This window comes from Abramis brama, assembly GCF_963993115.1.
Source record: "Abramis brama genome assembly, chromosome: 17".
Classification (NCBI taxonomy): domain Eukaryota; kingdom Metazoa; phylum Chordata; class Actinopteri; order Cypriniformes; family Leuciscidae; genus Abramis; species Abramis brama.
Window position 1 is genome coordinate 30,119,585 of NC_139979.1, and position 19,460 is coordinate 30,139,044.

The following is a 19,460-nucleotide window of genomic DNA, read 5'->3' on the forward strand; positions in this document are numbered from 1 at the left end:
GTGTTCAATTAGGCTATTTCAAGTTTTTTCATGCAAAGAATAAAATTGTCATTATACGGATTGTTGTAAGATTTTTAATTATATTATCCAAAGGTACATCAGCTGCCGAACCATTAAAGGCTTAATAGTCTATTTAAAGGGAATGATTGTGGTGGGGAGTTTGCTCAAACTATGGCAGCGATACAGCGAATAGTTGTGCTAAAAGACGGCGCCGTCCGCGGAACGCTTTCAAAGGCCAGTGAAAGCAGACTGTCAGTTAAGTCCTATTCGGACGCTGACTGTTTATCATGGGCTCGTACAGTATTTTAAACATTTACAGGGGTACGTTATTTTATTGCCCAGGGCTGGATTTTCCAATAACATTGTCTCTCACCGCGCTACGACGACTCTAAAGGTATAACTTAACTAAAGGTATGTATACCATTTCTAGGCGTGTTCCCCGAACTATACCTTAGGAGGTTGCTTAAGATATACCTTCTTATGTGCGACGTTACCAGGTGCTGTCCGGGGTGATGGTGCTGAATTTGTTGATATCGATGGCTCGAGAATCAATTATTCACTCATGCAGGGGCTGCTTCACTGTGTTATGTGAGAAAGCGGTGTTCTTTATAAAAGAAGCACTTCAGAAATAGTGGAAATTGCATTTATTAGGATTAATGTGATATTATAAAAAAAATATTCCAAACTATAATAGCCTAGCCTACATATTTAAAAATTGGATCATATATTGCTGCCACAATAACGGCCCATTACAACTGTTGTATGCTGAGGTGGAGCTGTGATGAAATTTTGTTCTTGTAAAAACTTTCCAGCATTTCAGTAATAAAAGTGTTCATCTTTAAAATGCATGCAAATTACAATGAAGCGCAACAGTTATGGTACGTACGGTGCTCGGCAGTGACCAAAAAAGATTTAAACAGTGAAGTTTGAAGCGATCTCTTCTTGTACACTTAGAGATGTGGATTCGGACGACAATTAAATTACACGACCTTGGTGTTTGTCAAAAAACAGTAGGTAATTTGGCCGGGGATTTTTACACGGGTGGTGGAAGAAAAACACTGACATTCTGGATTCGGACGGCAATAAAATCACAGACTAACCTAAATGTTGAAAATACCGTACAACCCCATGAGAAACAATTACCATCCGAATAGGGCTTAACTGCGTATGCTTTCACTGGTCCGCGGATGGCGCCGTCTTTTAGCACAACTATTCGCTGTATCGCTCCTATAGTTTGAGCAAACTCCCCACCACAATCATTCCCTTTAAATAGACTCCTAAGCCTTTACTGCCTAATGGTTTGCCAGCTGATGTACCTTTGGATAATATAATTAAAAAGCTAACAACAGTCAGTTTAATGACAATTTTATTCTTTGCATGAAAACACTTGAATTAGTGTAATTGAATGTATTACAACTTCAGAATTATATTCGTATAGACGGTCAACAGTGATAAGGTAAAGCTAAGAGTGGTCCAGACCAACCTTCCGAAGGTATGACTTACAGAAGGTATACTTAACTAAGAACGTTTCGGGAAACGAATATTAACGATAAGGCACAGCTTAAGGTATAACTTAAAAAGGGCGTAGCATTAAGAAGGTTTCGGGAAATCCAGCCCTGCTAAATCCTGCCGTCACGTTGATCTGATTGGTTATAAGGTAGTTTGTGACGTCAGAAACACCAGCGATTTCAAACCGCATTTTTGAGACTGTCTTTGGTTCACTGCAGTTTTAAGGAGAAAATACTCATCAATGGTGTTGACTTATGTCTTAAAGCATATTAAAAACACCACATAGACATATAAACAACATTAAAAACTTGATTTTCAACACAGAGGGACTTTAAGAAAAACTGTGCACCTATAGACTGCGCATTACGTCACCATTTTCATAAATTCACGTTTTGTAAGTTTACACAGAGACTTTCAAAAGTTTGCATAGTTGAAAACAGTGTTGTGGAAACGGCCCACAAAACGCAATTGGACAGCGATTGCAAATAGCAGAGCAAAAACTTTGTCTCAGTGTGGATGGAAGACCAAAACATAGAGAAAAGGATGCGTTTGCAAATGTATCTGGCTTAGTGTAGACATAGCCGAAGATAGAGCTGAAAGCTTAAAATTGAAAAGTGTGGCAGCACAGAGCAGACGTAGGACATATGGATGGAATTCAGTATCAGATGTAGTTCACTTTTCTACGTTTACAGTTACATTTATTCATTTTGCAGACGCTTTTATCCAAGGCGACTTACAAATGAGGAATACAGCAAGCGATTCATCGTGAAGAGGCAACAAACCACAAGTGCTTAAAATACAAGGTTTCAGACATTGCTTGTCATAATCTAGAATAGGGAGGGATTAAAGGAAGGTGAAAGCACAGATTTTAATTTTTATGATGATGGGATTTCTACAAAATCTTTATCAGACAGAGTTCAGTATTGTTGAAAGTTCATTATTGAACAGGGTCCAGTATCAGACACAGTTCAGTATGGGACAAAGCTAAGCAGCATGCAGAGCTCAGCATCAGACATGGTTCAATACTGGACAAAATTGAGTCCAGTTGAGACAGTGCTGATTATCCCACAGGGTTCGGTATCAGGAAGAGTTCCGTGTAAGAATTCAGTTACACTGAAATGACAGAGACATCCACCCCTCTGTTTATAATGTGTTCTGAAACTGCTTTTATGTAGAAATGAAATCAAAACAAACGCACTCAGGGGTATTCAGGCCATGAGCTGTTGTGAAAGAGGCGACACTGGGACTGTGTGTGTGTGTGTGTGTGTGTGTGTGTGTGTGTGTGTGTGTGTGCTGTGGGTTAGGAGGTACAAGAATGTGCTCCGATTTATTAGAAGTAAAACTCTTGTAGGTTCCAGCAGTTATGTGAGCTATTGTTGGACAGGACATTGGGGGTTTGGCTGTATGGTGTGTGTGTGCGCTCACATGCTTTTGTTTTGTTGTCCCTTGGAGATCATTTTTTTGGCCAGCTCAACTCTAAAGATCATTATGTGATTGTGATATTGTGTGTGTGTGCGTGTGTGTGTGTGTGCGCAGTAATTGTTACTGCATGGTGCTGCTGTTCAGTTCTGCGTATGATTTGGCTTATTCTCAGTGTGCCCAGGGTTTTTAAGGGACATTCTTAAGAAAAATATTCATTGAAAAATGTAATTCTGTCATTACAAAAAGTAATTTACTTAAAATATTGGCACCCATTCTAGTTTTCCTTGGTGCATTCATGAGAGAAACGGCAATGTCCCATACAGGAACTAATTTTCCTCTATAGTTGGATTTTTCTATTAATCAGTTCACAAATCCATTTTAAATTATTCTTTTAACAAATCGGACTGATCTGCTTCACTGGAGGGGAAGATTTTTAGTGAATAATTACTTGCGTTTTGGTTTGTTCCTCACAAAAAGCATGCAAATTACAACTGTTTATGCTACAGACTTATTGGGCCTCATTCATGAAACACGAACAGAACAAATTCTGTGTTAATCGTTCATAAAGCCGTGTGATGTAAATTTTCGGATTCATGAAAGTCTTTGTATTTTCACGAACCCTGTTCCCCTTCCACACGTAAATGGTGCATAAAACCTCCGAAAGTTTTGTGTTCTTTTAGGCGAACTGATGACTGCATTTTGATAACACTATGCAACATAATAATATTTCATGAGTTTGTTTGTCCATATACCTAGGCGATCTTAAACTATTGAGGTTGCATGTCATAAGACCTATTTATGAATGATTGGAATTCATTAACATGCACGTTTAACTAACAAATCTGATGTTTACAAAGCATTTGTGAATCCGAGGGAGAGTTTTCGGGAAGGTCCCTTGTACTTGCAAATTACTTAACTTACTCAGAATACTCAGAATACAAATTACAGATATATTTTCTTAAGTTTCATGAATGAGGCTCAGTGACTTTCTGAAAAGTCTCGGTTACGTATGGTAACCCTCGTTCCCTGAAGGAGGGAATGGAGACGTACGTCGTGACCGACAAATAGGAATCTCGCTAGAGATGCCAATCTACTTCGAGTGAAACTAAACGAGCCAATGCACATTGGCGTGCAATGATTTGCATCAGCTGTTCGGCCACGCAGCGCGGGTATATAATGAGCAGAAGGTGCGATTGCACTTCAGTTTTTTGCTGAGGAGCCGAGCCAATGAGTTGGCTGCCCTGGTGGGTCGCAGCAGATAATAATAATAATAATAATTTGTTACATTTATATAGCGCTTTTCTGGGTCCTCAAAGCGCTTCACATATGGAAGGGGGGAATCTCCTCAACCACCACCAATGTGCAGCATCCACTTGGATGATGCGACGGCAGCCATATTGCACCAGAACGCCCACCACACACCAGCTTATCGGTAGAGAGGAGACAGTGATGAAGCCAATCAGTATATGAGGATGATTAGGAGGCCATGATGGACAGGGGCCAATGGGCAAATTTGGCCAGGATGCCGGGGTTACACCCCTACTCTTTTTCGAAGGACATCCTGGGATTTTTAATGACCACAGAGAGTCAGGACCTTGGTTTAACGTCTCATCCGAAGGACGGTACTCTTTGACATTATAGTGTCCCCGTCACTACACTGGGGCGTTAGAACCCACACAGACCACAGGGTGAGCACCCCCTGCTGGCCTCACTAACACCTTTTCCAGCAGCAACCTGATTTTTCTCAGGAGGTCTCCCATCCAGGTACTAAACAGGCTCAGCCATGCTTAGCTTCAGTGGGCAACCAGTCTTGGGCTACAGGGTGATATGGCTGCTGGCAGATGTGGCGACAGGACGTACATCTCCATTCCCTCCTTCAGGGAACGAGGGTTACCATACATAACCGAGACGTTCCCTATCAAAGCACGGGGGTAAGGCAAGGGGGTAAGGCCCTTGCGACGTGCGACGGCAGCGTAGACCACCTTGTCGGTTGATGTACACAACCCTGCCCTGTAGCAGCCTTTTTAAGCGGCTCAGAGCGAGACGTACTGCTAGCAACTCGAGGCAGTTGATGTGCCAATGCAGTTGGGGGCCCGTCCACACCCCTGACACTGCATGCCAGTTGTATGTGGCACCCCAGCCGGTGGCAGAGGCATCTGTGAACACCACAGCATGCCTGGACACCTGTTCCAAGGGCACTCCTGCCCACAGGAATGAGGGGTCTGACCACAGGCTGAAGGTCTGGCGGCACGGCGGTGTGATTGTCACCCGATGAGTGCCGTGATGCCACGCCGATCGCAGGACTCAGCCGTGAAGCCAGTGCTGAAGCGGTCTCATATGTAGCAGCCCGAGCGGAGTTACCGCTGCTGCCATATGCCCCAGGAGCCTCTGAAAATATTTCAGCCTTTGAACGTGTTCAAGCAGTTCAGCACCGACTGAGCGCGTTCCTCTGTGAGGCGCGCTGTCTGTGCGACCGAATCCAACTCCATACCGAGAAAAGAGATCCTCTGCATGGGGGAGAGTTTGCTCTTTTCCCAGTTGACCTGCAGACCCAACTGGCTGAGGTGCCTGAGCACGAGGTCCCTGTGTTCGCATAACTGATCTCGAGAGTGTGAGCCAGTAATGAGCTAGTCGTCGAGATAGTTGAGGATGCGAACGCCCTGTTCTCTCATGGGAACAAGGGCCCCCTCCATGACTTTCGTGAAAACAAGGGGAGACAGGGACAGCCCAAAGGGCACTTACCTGGTTCCACGGGGCAGGAGGCGCAGGAGGTGGCTTGGATGGGTTCTCAAACTGCACGCTGCTGCCCGCTGACGATAGAAGAGGCGGATGAGAGTGGTGAGGATTCTCTCCTCCCAGTGCTCTCTGGGCCCTCTTCGGACCCAGAGATGGAAGAAACTGCTCTTTTATTGAGAATTTGGGTACCGCTGGTTTTAAGGCCAGTGGCAGAACACAAATAAAAGGGAACAAAAGATTTTCCACCCGGCCCTCTTCCGGGGGAGGGAGCGGTGCGGTCACCATCTTCTGGAGAGCAGTCCCATCCATCTCTGAGTCACCCGTCCTAGGCCCGACTCACCGACTGCGCGGTTCTTGGAGAAATTGGGGATCATGACCACCTTTGTGCAGGTCCTTCAGTGCCTTCAATGCCATGGCGTGTATGGCAGAGGCCTTCTCCACAGGCCTTGTAAGCCTTGCCAGTTAAGTCTGACGAGTACTTACAGGCCCGGGAAGGGAGACACGATTCTCCGCGCCAAGTGGAGTTAGGGCACAGTTGCATAGCAACGGCCCGCTCCACTGGTGGGATACGCATGTAACCCTTAGCCGCCCCACCATCGAGGCTGGTGAGGGAGAAGGAGCCACCGGGACGGTTTCTGGCAGTAAAAGGTGCCGTCCATGCTCCAGTAAGCTCCTCATGCACCTCCGGGAAGAAAGGCACGGGGGTGGGTTTCTGAGAACCAGCGTGTGCCACCCCGAGATACCAATCGTCCAGCCTCGAGGGCTCGGGACACGGTGGAGGGTTCCACCCAAGCCCGATCCTGTTGGCGGCCCGGGAAAGCATGGCCATCATCTCCGGGTCCAACTCGGGCACCGCTGTCACTCCCAAAGGGGGCAGCGGCGCCGAATCGTCATCCTCAGAGAAGTCTGACCCACCCTCTGATGTAGCGATTGACGTCTGTTCATCATGGGGAGCACCGAAGGAAATGACTGGTACACACCTCGTGGATGGTCCAGCAGGGTTCCTAGGGGTTTGGTTCCCCAAAGGAAGCGCACTCACCGTAACCCTCAGGTGACCTGCACTACTGCCTGAAGTAACCCTATGTGGAGGGTTAGATCGCGGCAGTGGCGCAGGGACTCCGCCCCTTTGCAGGAATGAGAGTCTCGACCGAAGCTCCGAGATGGTTATCTTCCCACAATGGGTGACTCATCCACGAATGCTGCCTCAGCGTGTTCGAGGCCCAGACACGCGATACAGCGCTTGTGACCATCCCGTGATCCCAGGTAACGACCGCATCCAGAAACACACAGGTAGAGTGACATCTTTAAAAAAAAACGCGCTCTTCCTGTGTAAAAGCTCTTTTAGGGACTGCTCTCCTTGGTGCTGAAGCACGCACAGCGAACACAGACAGGAATGTGCACCTGTCATGCGCTGTCTCTCTCGCTGGCGATCTTACCAGCCGGAAGAACAGCCTTTCAGCGCTCTCATGGTGTACCTTACCAGCTGTAAAAACAGCTTTTTTGTTATGCTCAAATATGAAAACAAAAAAGACAAAGAGAGAGAGAGAGATCGCCCACACTGCCGCGCTGTATCGCCTGCACCAGACTGGAGAGGTCCTGTTGAAAGCTTGCTCGTAACATTCTTAGTAGAGAAAACAGCATCGTGTTCGGCTCCGACGCAAAAAGTGCAATCGCACCTTCTGGTCATTATATACCCGTGCTGCATCGCTGAACAGCTGATGCAAATGATTGCACGCCAATGTGCATTGGCTCATTTAGTTTCACTCGAAGTAGATTGGCCTCTCTAGTGAGATTCCGATTCGTCGGTCATGACGTACGTAGAGAGTGACCGACTGATAGGGAACTTCTAATTATTTATTATTTAATTTAACCCTGTAAAGCCTGACATATGGAAAAAAGTCAGAAAAAATCTGTTTTCTTCAATAAATGGATCTGTTTCTTTGATCATTAGACAAAATACAATATTGGTTCATATATAGTATGATATAGTGAGAATATGGAGCTCATACTCAAGAAAGAAAAAAACATCAATTTTATTAATTTTATTATAAAATATGCAATTTGTTGCAGATGCTGATATTTATATGGCCAAAAAGTAAGATGAAATTCTGATATATTGTAATGTAAATCAATGAAATCTTTATAACAGTATAGCAGATACAGTACTTAGATAAAATCATACAAACATCAATCGTCGTCACTCTATATCTCCCAATAATACGTATGTCTTAGTGAGATGTTATTTAAATGCTTAGTTTTATGATAAAAACTCTGATAATACAATGATGATTGAGATATGAACAAATAAACATTCCTCAAAAGGCTGATGGATCATATTTGATACTCACATTTTATATGATTTTACTAAAAATGATCAAGCAAACCTAAGTTGTTTCAGTCCATTAAGTCTTCATTTTGAAATATTACTAAGAATATAAAAGTTATTCTTACGTTCACAGTAAAATGTCACGTGAACCATGACCTGAAGTTGGACGTTTTTACAATTATACTAAAATACTTTTTATTTGCCAAAAAAAGTATAAAATATCAATCAGATTTGTTATATAATGTGGGGTTATAATGTCACCAGGTAAAAAAAATGACCAGTAAAAGTCTTCAGAATTTCTTCTTTTTTGTTCTATGAAAGAAAAAAAGTTATGTGGGTTTAGAAAAATGGAAGGTGAAAATGTTGGATGACCTATCCCTGTAAGAGCTTGAAGGAGAGATGGAGGAAGATCCAAGTGAACGAGGAGAAAGAGAGCGTGCATGAAACCAAACTCTCTCGCTCGTTTAGTTCTCACTAAACATTCCCTCCTTTCGTTTTCCTTGCGTTGTTCCAAATCCCTCACTGTCTTATTCGTCCGCTGCCAAAATCTCTCCACCCAGCTCAGAGATTATTAGAGAGCTGGATGTGTTGAATAAACTGAGTTTACTGAGAAGTGAGAACTGTGTGATAGGGGACAGGGGGTGGGGACACGGAGAGAAAACTGTAAACAAGGTTTTAGGGGAGTTGAGAAGGACAGCCATTTGACTGGCCAGAGAGAGAGAGAGAGAGAGGAAGGGATGGCAGAGACGGAGATGGCGAAACAGCTGTGTTAGTGAGAGAGACATGTGGGCTATGATCAGAATAACACACTAACACGCTCTTAGTGGTTCAATTCTCTGCGACCACACTTACACCTGAAGGTCCTCCTACACTCACTACTTTTTACAGCACATAGTTTATATACTATGCACATTATATGCAAATGTCTGTATGCATACAATAACATAAAACATGTGCAGTAGATGCTTGCCAGGAATATAGTGCACTTTTGTGTCCCATTAGTTTTCTTTTTCTGTATTTGGAGGCACAGATCCCTTGTTGGATTAACATATTATGAAAAACAGCTTGTTTTAAGCACAGCAAATAATGTGTTAGTGCTTTAATCTTTTTTAGTGTGCCGAAGTGTGCTTCTTTTTCACAAGTGAATACTACTGTTTGAAAAGTTTGCAAATGTCTATGGGTTCAATTAGTGCTTTGTCAGTTTTCTGTAAGTAGTAAGCTAGTATTTCATTCTGAACTGCACTGGAGTGTGTCATCTATCTGAAATCTTAATGCTTACTCTGTGAATCTTCCTTCTGTAAAGAGCACACAACCTTTAATAGCTGCGTACCGCAAGAAGTCTGTGTAGGATGAGGAGTGTGTTTTTGATCAAATCGCCTTTGATCAGTAAATCTGGGCTCGTCTTTGCATAACCTCTGCCCACTCTGTCGGCTTTTACATCCAAAATGTCTGAAAATGTGTCTCTTTTGGTTTCTTAGTAAGGAATAGGCCAGGTTTCATTGTATAACACTCACCACCAACTCTTGCTTAGCCAATCGCAACACATTCTTACATTTATTTTATTTTATTTAAGCAAAAACAAGCTCCCAAATATTAGAAAGACATTTTACATGAATATGCCCAAACACAGTTAACATACTCTTACTGTCTGTGCAGTTGTTGGTAAAATATCTGTATTTACAACAATAAATACTTGTACAGAGATTTACACAATCTCAGAATTGATACAGTACAAATTGTCATACTTTAAGTGAAAAGTAAATAAATTGTTAAATGTTTATTAGGACTTCTGAGCATTGCACTTCTTAGTTTTACATCTATAATTCATTTACAACCACAACATTGTGTAACCACTCCGTTCTACTCATAATGCTCCGACCGGAAGCAAAGTTTCAGGCATGGGAGACGGGTGCGCTAACAATGCCGCTGAAGACCACAGACTCTAGCGTACCTCTTGAGGCCATGGAAGTGAGGTTTACTCGCACAGCTCTTACTAGCTGGCCTCCATTACACTCACCTCCCTAAACCTCACTCCCATCCGGGTCACGGCACCAACATAACCCCTTCGGTTCTACTTATATTGCTCCAAGCTGGATTCAAACTAGCGTTTCTGACATGGGAAGCGGGTACGCTAACAAGGGCGCTGAAGACCACTGCCTCTAGCGTCAGTGCGTCTCTTGAGGCCAGGGGAGTGAGGTTTACTCGCACACCTCTTACTAGCTGGCCTCCGTTACAATTGCACAATATGTTTTTTTCTTCAATTTCAATGTAACAATTTATTGTTTTGGTAACACTATGGGCCCTATTTTAACGATCAAAGCGCATGGTCTAAAGCGCACGGCACAAGTGCACTGAGGGCGTGTCCGAATCCACTTTTGCTAGTTTAACGACGGGAAAAATGGTCGGCGCTCCCGGCGCATGGTCTAAAAGGGTTGTCTCTATTCTCTTAATGAGTAATGGGTGTGTTTTGGGCGTAACGTGCAATAAACCAATCAGAGTCTCATCTCCCATTCCCTTTAAAAGCCAGTTGCGTCGCACCATTGACTTTAGACCAGGTTTTTGTTTGTTCAATGGCTCAGTCTATTTCAGTTGCCTCAAAATAGCAACACGCCAACAATCCGCCTGAACACACCTCGTTTTCAGACCAGCAGCCCATGGGTGAACAAAAGGGGCGTAAACGCATTCGCTATTTAAACATTTCCATTGCACCGCATTGCGCCGGGTGTATGATAGGGCCCTTTATTTCGATAGTCCACTTTAGACATTCTATTAACTATAAGTAATTTTGCAACTACGTCAACTACCAGTAGTAGAGTATTAGTAGACTCCCTGCTTAATATCTGCTAACACTTTATTTTGATGCTCCACAACAGACATTCTAGAAAATGTCAACAGACATTTTTCTACTTTTTCAACAGACATTTCTGACTATCAGTAACTTTGCAAGTACAATTAAACTTATTCTACTAACCTGAACCCTACCCTACTCTAAGTGAAGTGAAGGCCATGCATGGCAACCCATACTCAGAATTTGTCCTCTGCATTTAAGTTAGTGCACACACATTAGGAGCAGTGAGTAGTGAACACACACACACACACACACTACAAGCTGTGGACACACAGACCCAGAGCAGCCATTAACTGCGGCGCCCGGGGAGTGATTGTGGGATTAGGTGCCTTGCTCAATGGCACCTCAATCATTTCCTGCTTGTGTTGAGAATCAAACCCGTTACCTTTGGGTTACAAGTCCGACTCTGTAACCATTAAGCCACGACTGCCCCAGATGAGAGTTGAGAGTTCATTTACATGTAGTTGCAAATTAATGAGAGTTAGTTGACAAGTTGCAAAGTTACTGGACTATTGAAATAAAGTGTAACCATTGTTTTATCATTTCAAACTGAACAAATTGGTAACCTGCAAAGCCATTTCTACCTGATTTAACCCATAAAAATGAATTTTGTTTGCATAAATGAATGTATTTAGGTTGATTCTGTGATGTTAAATAATATTTTTGACTTGAATAAAGCTTGTTAATTTAGATGTTACTATTTTTTTCAGTGTGAGTGAGGCTTAAATGTCCCGTTTTCAGGGTCACTGTGTCTCGCGCACACACTCTTCTTCTGGCATTCCATTTCTTTCTTTTGGTCTTTCTGTATATCCCTCTTTCCCTGAACAGATTCCTCTCTCATCCTGTGCTGTTCTTTCTTTCTCTTGTCTTCCTGTCTCGTGCACTGGTTCTCTCTCTGAGTTTGTTTAGAGACAGAGATAGTGGGGAAGTATATTTAGTCTGAATAGACTCCACTGTCTGCACACCAGAGAGAGAGAGAGAGCGACAGAGCAAGAAAAAGAGTGCGAAGAAGATAAATCTTCTACACTTTAGCTTTTGCCCCTCTTTAAAATTTACCTTTTTGTCCACTTTTTATAGCTTTTTTTTTTTTTACTTTTATTTCTTGTGCATTTTTCTCTCTGTCTGTCTCTGTTTCTCTCTCTCTCCCATTGTCTCCACCATAATCTCTCAAAGATAACTGTGACGGAATGGGAAAAGACGGGCTTGGAATCTCTCGCTCTTTTGTCAGTGTCAGCTGATTCAGATAGACAGACAGACAGCGAGAGTCTCACGTAACCCGACCTTTGACTATCAGCATAAAGTCTGGTCCACATTCCAGTCTTTTATGGATAAGAACCTCCCACTTAGACTGGAAGAGGACTAATCTGACAGACATGTAAAGGAACCAACCACAGTTTGTTTAGTGTTTACGTGCTGTTTAGGGGCGGGGTTATCTGAAATCAGATCATGGCAAAATAATAGACCGGCATAAATGTATTTCAATAATGTCACATCTTTATGAGCAGAAAATGTGTAACGACCAAAAATAACTTCCTCAGAGAAAATTCCGTGAAATATATGATTCTGTCACAGCGTCTGGTTTGTGTATCCCGGGTGTCCACTAGAGATCTCTTCCCCAACTACCGAGAAGGAGAGGAAGGAACGGCTCTGCAATATAGCAACCCTACGTCAGCAGGGCCAGACGGTGGGTTGCCTATATCAGACATTTTTTACTCTCTCAAGAGGCATGGGATTTAATGATGCAGCTTTGAAAGACTTTTTTAATCGCTTGCCAGCTTGGGAGATGAGGGGACTGGAAATATTGGACTTTGACAGGTCTGTCAGATTCCTTCATTTCCGCAGCAGAAGGGATGTATCAGTTGGACTTAGATTTCCAGAAAGAGTGGCCGACTCGACGCCGGTGTCGCCAGACCAGATGGCTTCCACACCAGAGCTTCCTACCGCCATTCCACCGCCTCACCCCTCCAAATGAAGGAAGAGGAGGAGGAGGGGTTCCTCCATCCCTGAAGGCCAAGGACTATGTGACAAACACTAACCAGACAGGGTATATATACACAGATACTAACAATGTGATAGGGAACAGCTGAGTGCAATGATCAGTGATGAGTCCAGACAAGGATTGTGGGAAATGCAGTTCATGAAGTAATGGTGACAGTATGGGGAAGAGACCTCTAGTGGACACCCGGGATACACAAACCAGACACTGTGACAGATTCTGCTTGTGAAGATCTAGTTTACTTGCATGCAAAACGCTTGCGTTGATTTGGAGCCAGATTTACTAAACAAGGCAAATTAGCGTGAGAGTGGGAGAGAAGCTGTAATATTTCCTCCGGAGACACTTATTCAAGATGTTATTACAAACAGAAAGACATAGATACATTTCATGTTGGAGTGGGATTTGAGCGACTTTACCAGTGAGTGTGAGCGGTACATGAGTGGAGCGTTCGCTTGGGCAGTTAGCGACTGATTCATAAAAGTGCAGATGGAAAGTTCTGCAGGTGATCTATTGACAATGGGCAAATTAAATAACACAGACGCAGCCAGATGATTTCCATTATGACCTAAACAGTCTACCAAGAGCAACATGTCTTTAGTAAACCTTGACAGTGGTTCGCTTTCGAGGGAACTTGTGCTGCGTCGGAAGTAGTGACGCTATGTCAGGGCAACGCAGTGTCTTGTTCCCTTCTCAGGGAACAATGGTTACAGTTGTAACCTGAGACGTCCCCTTTCGAGGGAACGAGACGCTGCTTTGCCCTGACATAGCGTCACTACTTCCAACGCAGCGTTTGTTCCCTTGATAGGGAGCAATGGTTATAGTCATAACCTGAGATGGCTTTTAATGCCAAAAGAGCAAGCTGTTAGTTAATCTGGCCCTTGATGTAACTTACTAAACTTTGTCAAGTCTATAGTTATTCAATGAATCAACTCCAGCCAAGTAAACACAACTTTGTTATAGGAAAAGTCTGTGTTAATACGGAGGAATTTTCCATATACATTTTTCACAGGTGTTTTCCCCATATATTTTGAATGACACATTGAATTGTATTGTGTTTTAGGTTGAAAGTTGCGATATTCTTTTTTTTCCCTATTGTGACGTATATCTGAGTATAGTGGCTGTTCTGGTATAAATGTAGGGCGGGACTTGATTTTGTTTAACAAACAATGTCCTGACAGAATATTACTAGTACATTTTTTCTTTTACTGATTTTCTTTATTTATTTATCTTTATTATGGTGCAGATTGACAAAAACCCTGTGTGATATTACTGGCAAACATCAGCCAATCTGATTTGATTTAGCCAGATAATGAAAGTACTCTTTATGTGCATCAAGTGAACGGACCATCAGTCATCTGAGACGGAAAATAGAAAAAAGAGATTTGAGGGCTAAAAACAGATCAATGACCTTTAAGGATGGACTGATAAGCTTGTGCCTGTTTTGTTCAGCTGATGCTGAAGTTGCCGTTTCTAACTATGCTTGCATGCACTGGCGTTTTACTTGGTGGTTACTGGTCCAAATCAATGGAGCTAAAGTCTGTATGATATTCACAGGGTTCCCACAGTCACAAAGCCAGGAGGTATCAGGACATGTTATAATTGTGATAAACAGATAAAATCCTTAATTGGCAAGTTTCAAGTGTGTGTTATATTTGTGTTAGTAAACACCAGTAATAATGACTGTTTCCTGTGTTTGTGATGGAGGTTTTGATCATGGCATTGATTGGCTGTAATTAATAGTTCAGGACTGCGTTGTGTTTGTGAAAGAGAGAGACTGAAGCATCTTGCATCCGCACCCGAGGGATTTAACTAGGTTCATAAAGAGGACAGATACAACGGAAAAAAAACAAGCAGTTTTCAGAAAGAGTTTCATTCATGAGGGCAGAAGGATCCATGATGATTAAGCATTTATGAAAGTAGCCATATTGTACTTTTTCATGGAACTGTTTATTAACTGTTTACGTCCATCAGCGTTATTTTTATATCATTTATATGATTATAGTCGGTTATTCATATTTTGAAATAGCTGTTTTGTGCTTTTCTCACTTTTATTTATTTTTTTAATATTTCTGTTTAGTTAAGTTTTACTTTTAGTTAGGACTTCAACATATGCAACATTTCTAATTTCTGTTGAAGTTTGTTAATTGAATATTTGTATTTTTTTTTTTTTCAGCTTTATTTCAATTAAAGAATGAACCATTTTTAATAGTTTTAGTTAACAATAACAACACTGACGTCCACTCATGTGACCCATAAACTCACCAAATGACCATTTTTCACTGTATCTCTGACCCTTAATATAAGGAAGGGTGTACTGCACTTTTAATACTTCTGTTTGAAGATGACATTTATTATAATTATCTAACCTATTTGCAAATGAAGTGACCCCAGCAAAGCTGGTAAATACTGTGTTTCTAAAAAAAATGTATAACACTATATGTTGTACATATGTACACATTCATATGTAAATAAGCTTGTGGTTGTGGCATCAATACTGTGGCTGAATGGCTTATTTTTGCAGCTTATGTTCAATAAATGGTTTGTTTTGGCTTGGGAGCTGTGAGTTATTAATGTCATAAACATCATCGTCTTATACAAAGACTGACACCTAATAAAGTACAATAGCTATGTGAAGAATAAGGAAAAACTGTTATAGCGTACTAAATCTAATGTGAAGTAACATTTTTGTCTGTGTTTTCCTCTGTAGTGGGTCTCGAGCAGCAGTGCGAGTTGACCTGTCGGCCGGTCGGGTACCGCTTCTACGTGCGGCAGGCGGAGAGGGTACGAGATGGAACGCCATGCGCAAACAACACACCCAATGATGTGTGTGTGGGAGGACGCTGTCTGGTGAGAAAACATGCACAAAAATGATAGTAACATCACCACCAGAAAGAGGTCTCCTCAGAGATTCAATTCAAAGTCTAAATCTGCCATATCTTGGAATTGTGAGATATGTAGATCTAACCTTGTGAAAAAGAATTACACTTTAGCATAGTTTTAAAAAGAAATAGTATACTTTAAAAGAAAGTATGTTGAATGTAATATTTTCGGAAACTTAATTGCATGCAATTTACATTAACAATTAAATGAAAATGTATTATAGCTTAAATTTATATTAAGTTTATCTAAATAAACTTAAGAGTGCTTTTTTGACAATCTTTATGTTATATCATAATTAATTTGAAATATGGTTAACGTGTACTGCTGAATACACTGACAAGCATTTATGATAAACTAAAATACAGTTTGTCATTTCTATTGAAACTTGTATTTCATGTATTTAAACATTTGTAATTACACATTTATAATGGTGAAGTTATAATTTAGTTCATTCAAAATATATTAACTTTAAATATAACAGTTAAAACTATAATCAAGTACGTGTGCCTTATTATGTTAGCACATTAAAGAATATTAAAACAATGATTTAAAATGTACTTCAAAGTAAACTTTCTCATTTTAAATTATTACTAAGTGCACTTTTTTAAAAGTGTATTTAAGTGTGTTAAGAAACATAGTCATAGTACTCTCTTCAAATACACTTAATTTGCCTTTTATTTCATTAAAATAATGAAATTATCTCTAATTACAGTTTTTTAAAAACTATATTTTTAAGATTTGAAGGACAATACAAGTGCACATTCAGTACAATTAAGTGCACTTCTTTTTCGCAAGGATAGAATCTGATCTTGTCATCCTCATGCATTCATATCTTATGTTATTATTAATGAAAAGCCTCTTTCCTCTGTCAGAGTGAGGGCTGTGACGGTGTGTTGGGCTCAGGCTTGGTTTGGGATCGCTGTGGTGTGTGTGGCGGTGAAGACGGCACCTGTGAGAGAATCACAGGAAGTTTCCTGAACACAAGCTTTCCTCTGGGTTACCACAAAATCCTGGACATCCCTCCCGGAGCCACAGCTATCAACATCACGGAGAGACGAGCCAGTCCAAACTATCTTGGTACGAACTATCTAACTCTGTGTGTGGGTCAAGTTTGGACCAAATATCTGCTCTAAGGATAGTAAAAACCTAAAATCAGTTGAGTTGAGTTAGTAGTGTGTTAAACGTGTGGTTATGATAAGGGGCGGGGCATATCCCAAACAATCACCAATCACAACACACTGGTCCAGCCGACCAATCACATTGCCCTGTTTGGAAGGAGGGGCTTCATAGAGACAGGAACTAAACAGAGTGTTACTGGCAGACTGGGAAGAGAGGTGCTGCAACAATGTCAAATATGTGAAAAATGTATAATAGTTTGAACATTCAAGCCTATCCTAAAACCTATTCTAGTAGAACCCAAAAACGAAATCAAGTCTTTGTAAATGGGCATAATAGGTCCCCTTTGATGAAACATAAATGTTAAACTACATAAAGCATTGTGTGAAGGTTCAGGTTTATGGGTCAGAAAATGTCATTAGCTCCTTATAAAATGGGAAGTCCCTACCATAATAGAAATACAAGCGTGTGTGTGTGTGTGTGTGTTGTCATTTATATTCTGTTTGTCTTTCCTTATGGTGACCGAATGACCCTACAATAATAAAACCTGAAAAACTTCCATTGTGCGAACCTACGTAGTGGAAAACAGCTTCATAAAGGAAATAACTTGTTATGAAATGTTATGAAATATTCCCCTACAAAGAAAAATGCAGGAACTGATTTTAAAGAGTTTGGACTGATTTGATTTGAATGTCAGAATCCATTCTGAGTAGAGCTAAACCAAACGAATGTGTCATGATTTGTAGTTACTGCATTTTGCATTTGCAGGGCAGAATAGTTCACCCAGAATGCTTTTCTTACTTAAAAATAATCTTAATTCAAACAGAAACAAGATTATTTTTCTTACCCCATTGGCAGATCATTTTGCATGTTTTATCTAGATTTTTTTTTTCCCCATAAGACAAGACATAATATCTTCAGCCATTTTACTACTTTAGTAAATGCATCTTGATTTAAGATTTTTTATATATATTTGGACTGGAAACAAGACAAAAATACTAAGTAAGAAAAGCATTTTTTGTAGTATGATGGGAGTTCGTCCTGACATAAAACATCACATTCATGAGCGTGTGCATGTGTGTGTGACTGTGAATGCATGTGCTTGCTTACACATAACATGTCAGTGTATGTTTCCACCTGCTGGTGTGAGATTAGTGTGAATTGGTCTTTGTTCCTTGGTTTAGTGACCCAAGCTAAGCTCAGACCTCCAGCCAAACGTTCGGCTTCTAAACAACAGATCATTAGCAGAGAGATACAGCTGCAGTTGATCACTGTAGAGATCTAGACTAGAGCGTGTAAGTCTAAATTCAGTGGAATGATAATGTCCCATTGTTTCAGCACGTGGTGCGTTTTGGGGCAGAAATGAGTCATTGTCCTGAGAGGGATGCTGATATGCTATTCATCTTAATAGTAGCCTGGACATGACTCAGGAATGCCTGGATTCATAGATAGATTATGTTTTTAAAGTGCGGGATCTCTCTGGGATGTGTTAGGTAATACAGGCATGTTTTCTTAAAAGAATATGACCCTGAGTCACAGTCATGGACATGTCTGTGTTTGTTTGGCTTCTGTGATTGTGCCCTGAAGGCAGACTTCTGTAGTAGACAAAACACTTACAGGGTTACGTGAGAAATCATCTTTTTTCTCTCTCGCTGACATCCTTTTTTTGGCTTTTGCTTTTCTTTCTCCTGTGTCTCTCTGTGATTCCGTCTGCCCCAGTTTTATTGTTTAGGGGTTGCTCTTTCAGAGCTCAGGAGGTGTTAACTATCACTGTTATTATTGTTTATATTTCCTCTAACACTGTGTATTAAAGTTCAGTGTGTGGGTTGTCCTATAGTGTTTGTGATCCAGACATGTGTTCAGCAATTCCCTGGAAACCACCTCCAACTCTCCAGCATCACTGCAGAGACTTGTTTAGGTATCAGTAGTTTTGTCAGACTACTTTCGTTCTGAGTGTTTGTCTGGTTTAATTATCAGTATTTTAACCAGTGAGACTATTTTAAGTTTCACTATTTGCCTAGTTTTGGTGTCAGTAGTTTAATTAAACTAGTTTAAGCATCAATATTGGACTGGTTTAGAGGCTGTAGTCTGGCTATAAGTAGTGAAAATAGTGTTTTAAGTATCAGTATTTGTCTAGTTTTAGCTATCTCTAGTTTAATGATCCTAGTTTAAGTATCAATATTGGTTTAGTTTAGGTGTCAATAGTTTTGGTAGTCATAACGCTTTCAGTGCTAGTCTGGTTTAATTATCAGTATTTTAACTAGTGTTACTAGTTTAAGGATCAGTATTGGTCAAGATTAGAGTGGTTTGAGTATACTCACTTAAAAATGTTGGGTTAAAAATAACCCAACGAATAACCCAACTATGGGGTGGTATAGCACCTTCCCAATGCATTGGGTTAAATACCAGTTGGGTTAAAATAACCCAACAGTTGAGTAAAAAAATGTCAAAAAAAATGTCAAACGTTTCTAACCGAATCTCACAGCATTGTTGTGGTGTCCGTCATGTGATTGAGGTGTGAGCTTAACTATAGAGCTGCGCTATGTGCCGGTCCGAGCTGATAAATGGTCCGTGCAGCATAAATACTGATTAACGTTAACTTACCTAACGTTACTTTAGTTTATCTG

The 19,460-nt window shown here is 41.2% G+C and overlaps 1 protein-coding gene across 4 annotated transcripts in view; it reads left to right on the forward strand.

Annotated features, from left to right (window-relative positions):
- Positions 1-19,460, forward strand: part of adamtsl4 (ADAMTS-like 4) — a 63,022-nt gene that overhangs the window by 27,260 nt on the left and 16,302 nt on the right. For all 4 annotated transcript variants that reach the window (XR_014603216.1, XR_014603217.1, XM_084089219.1 and 1 more), the window contains exons 6-7: positions 15,545-15,684; positions 16,590-16,794. Coding sequence is in view for 2 of the 4 variants with exons in the window: in XM_084089219.1 (XP_083945345.1) it covers positions 15,545-15,684; positions 16,590-16,794 (345 nt within the window). In the remaining 2 variants the exon portion in view is untranslated. The remainder of the gene's footprint in view (positions 1-15,544; positions 15,685-16,589; positions 16,795-19,460) is intronic.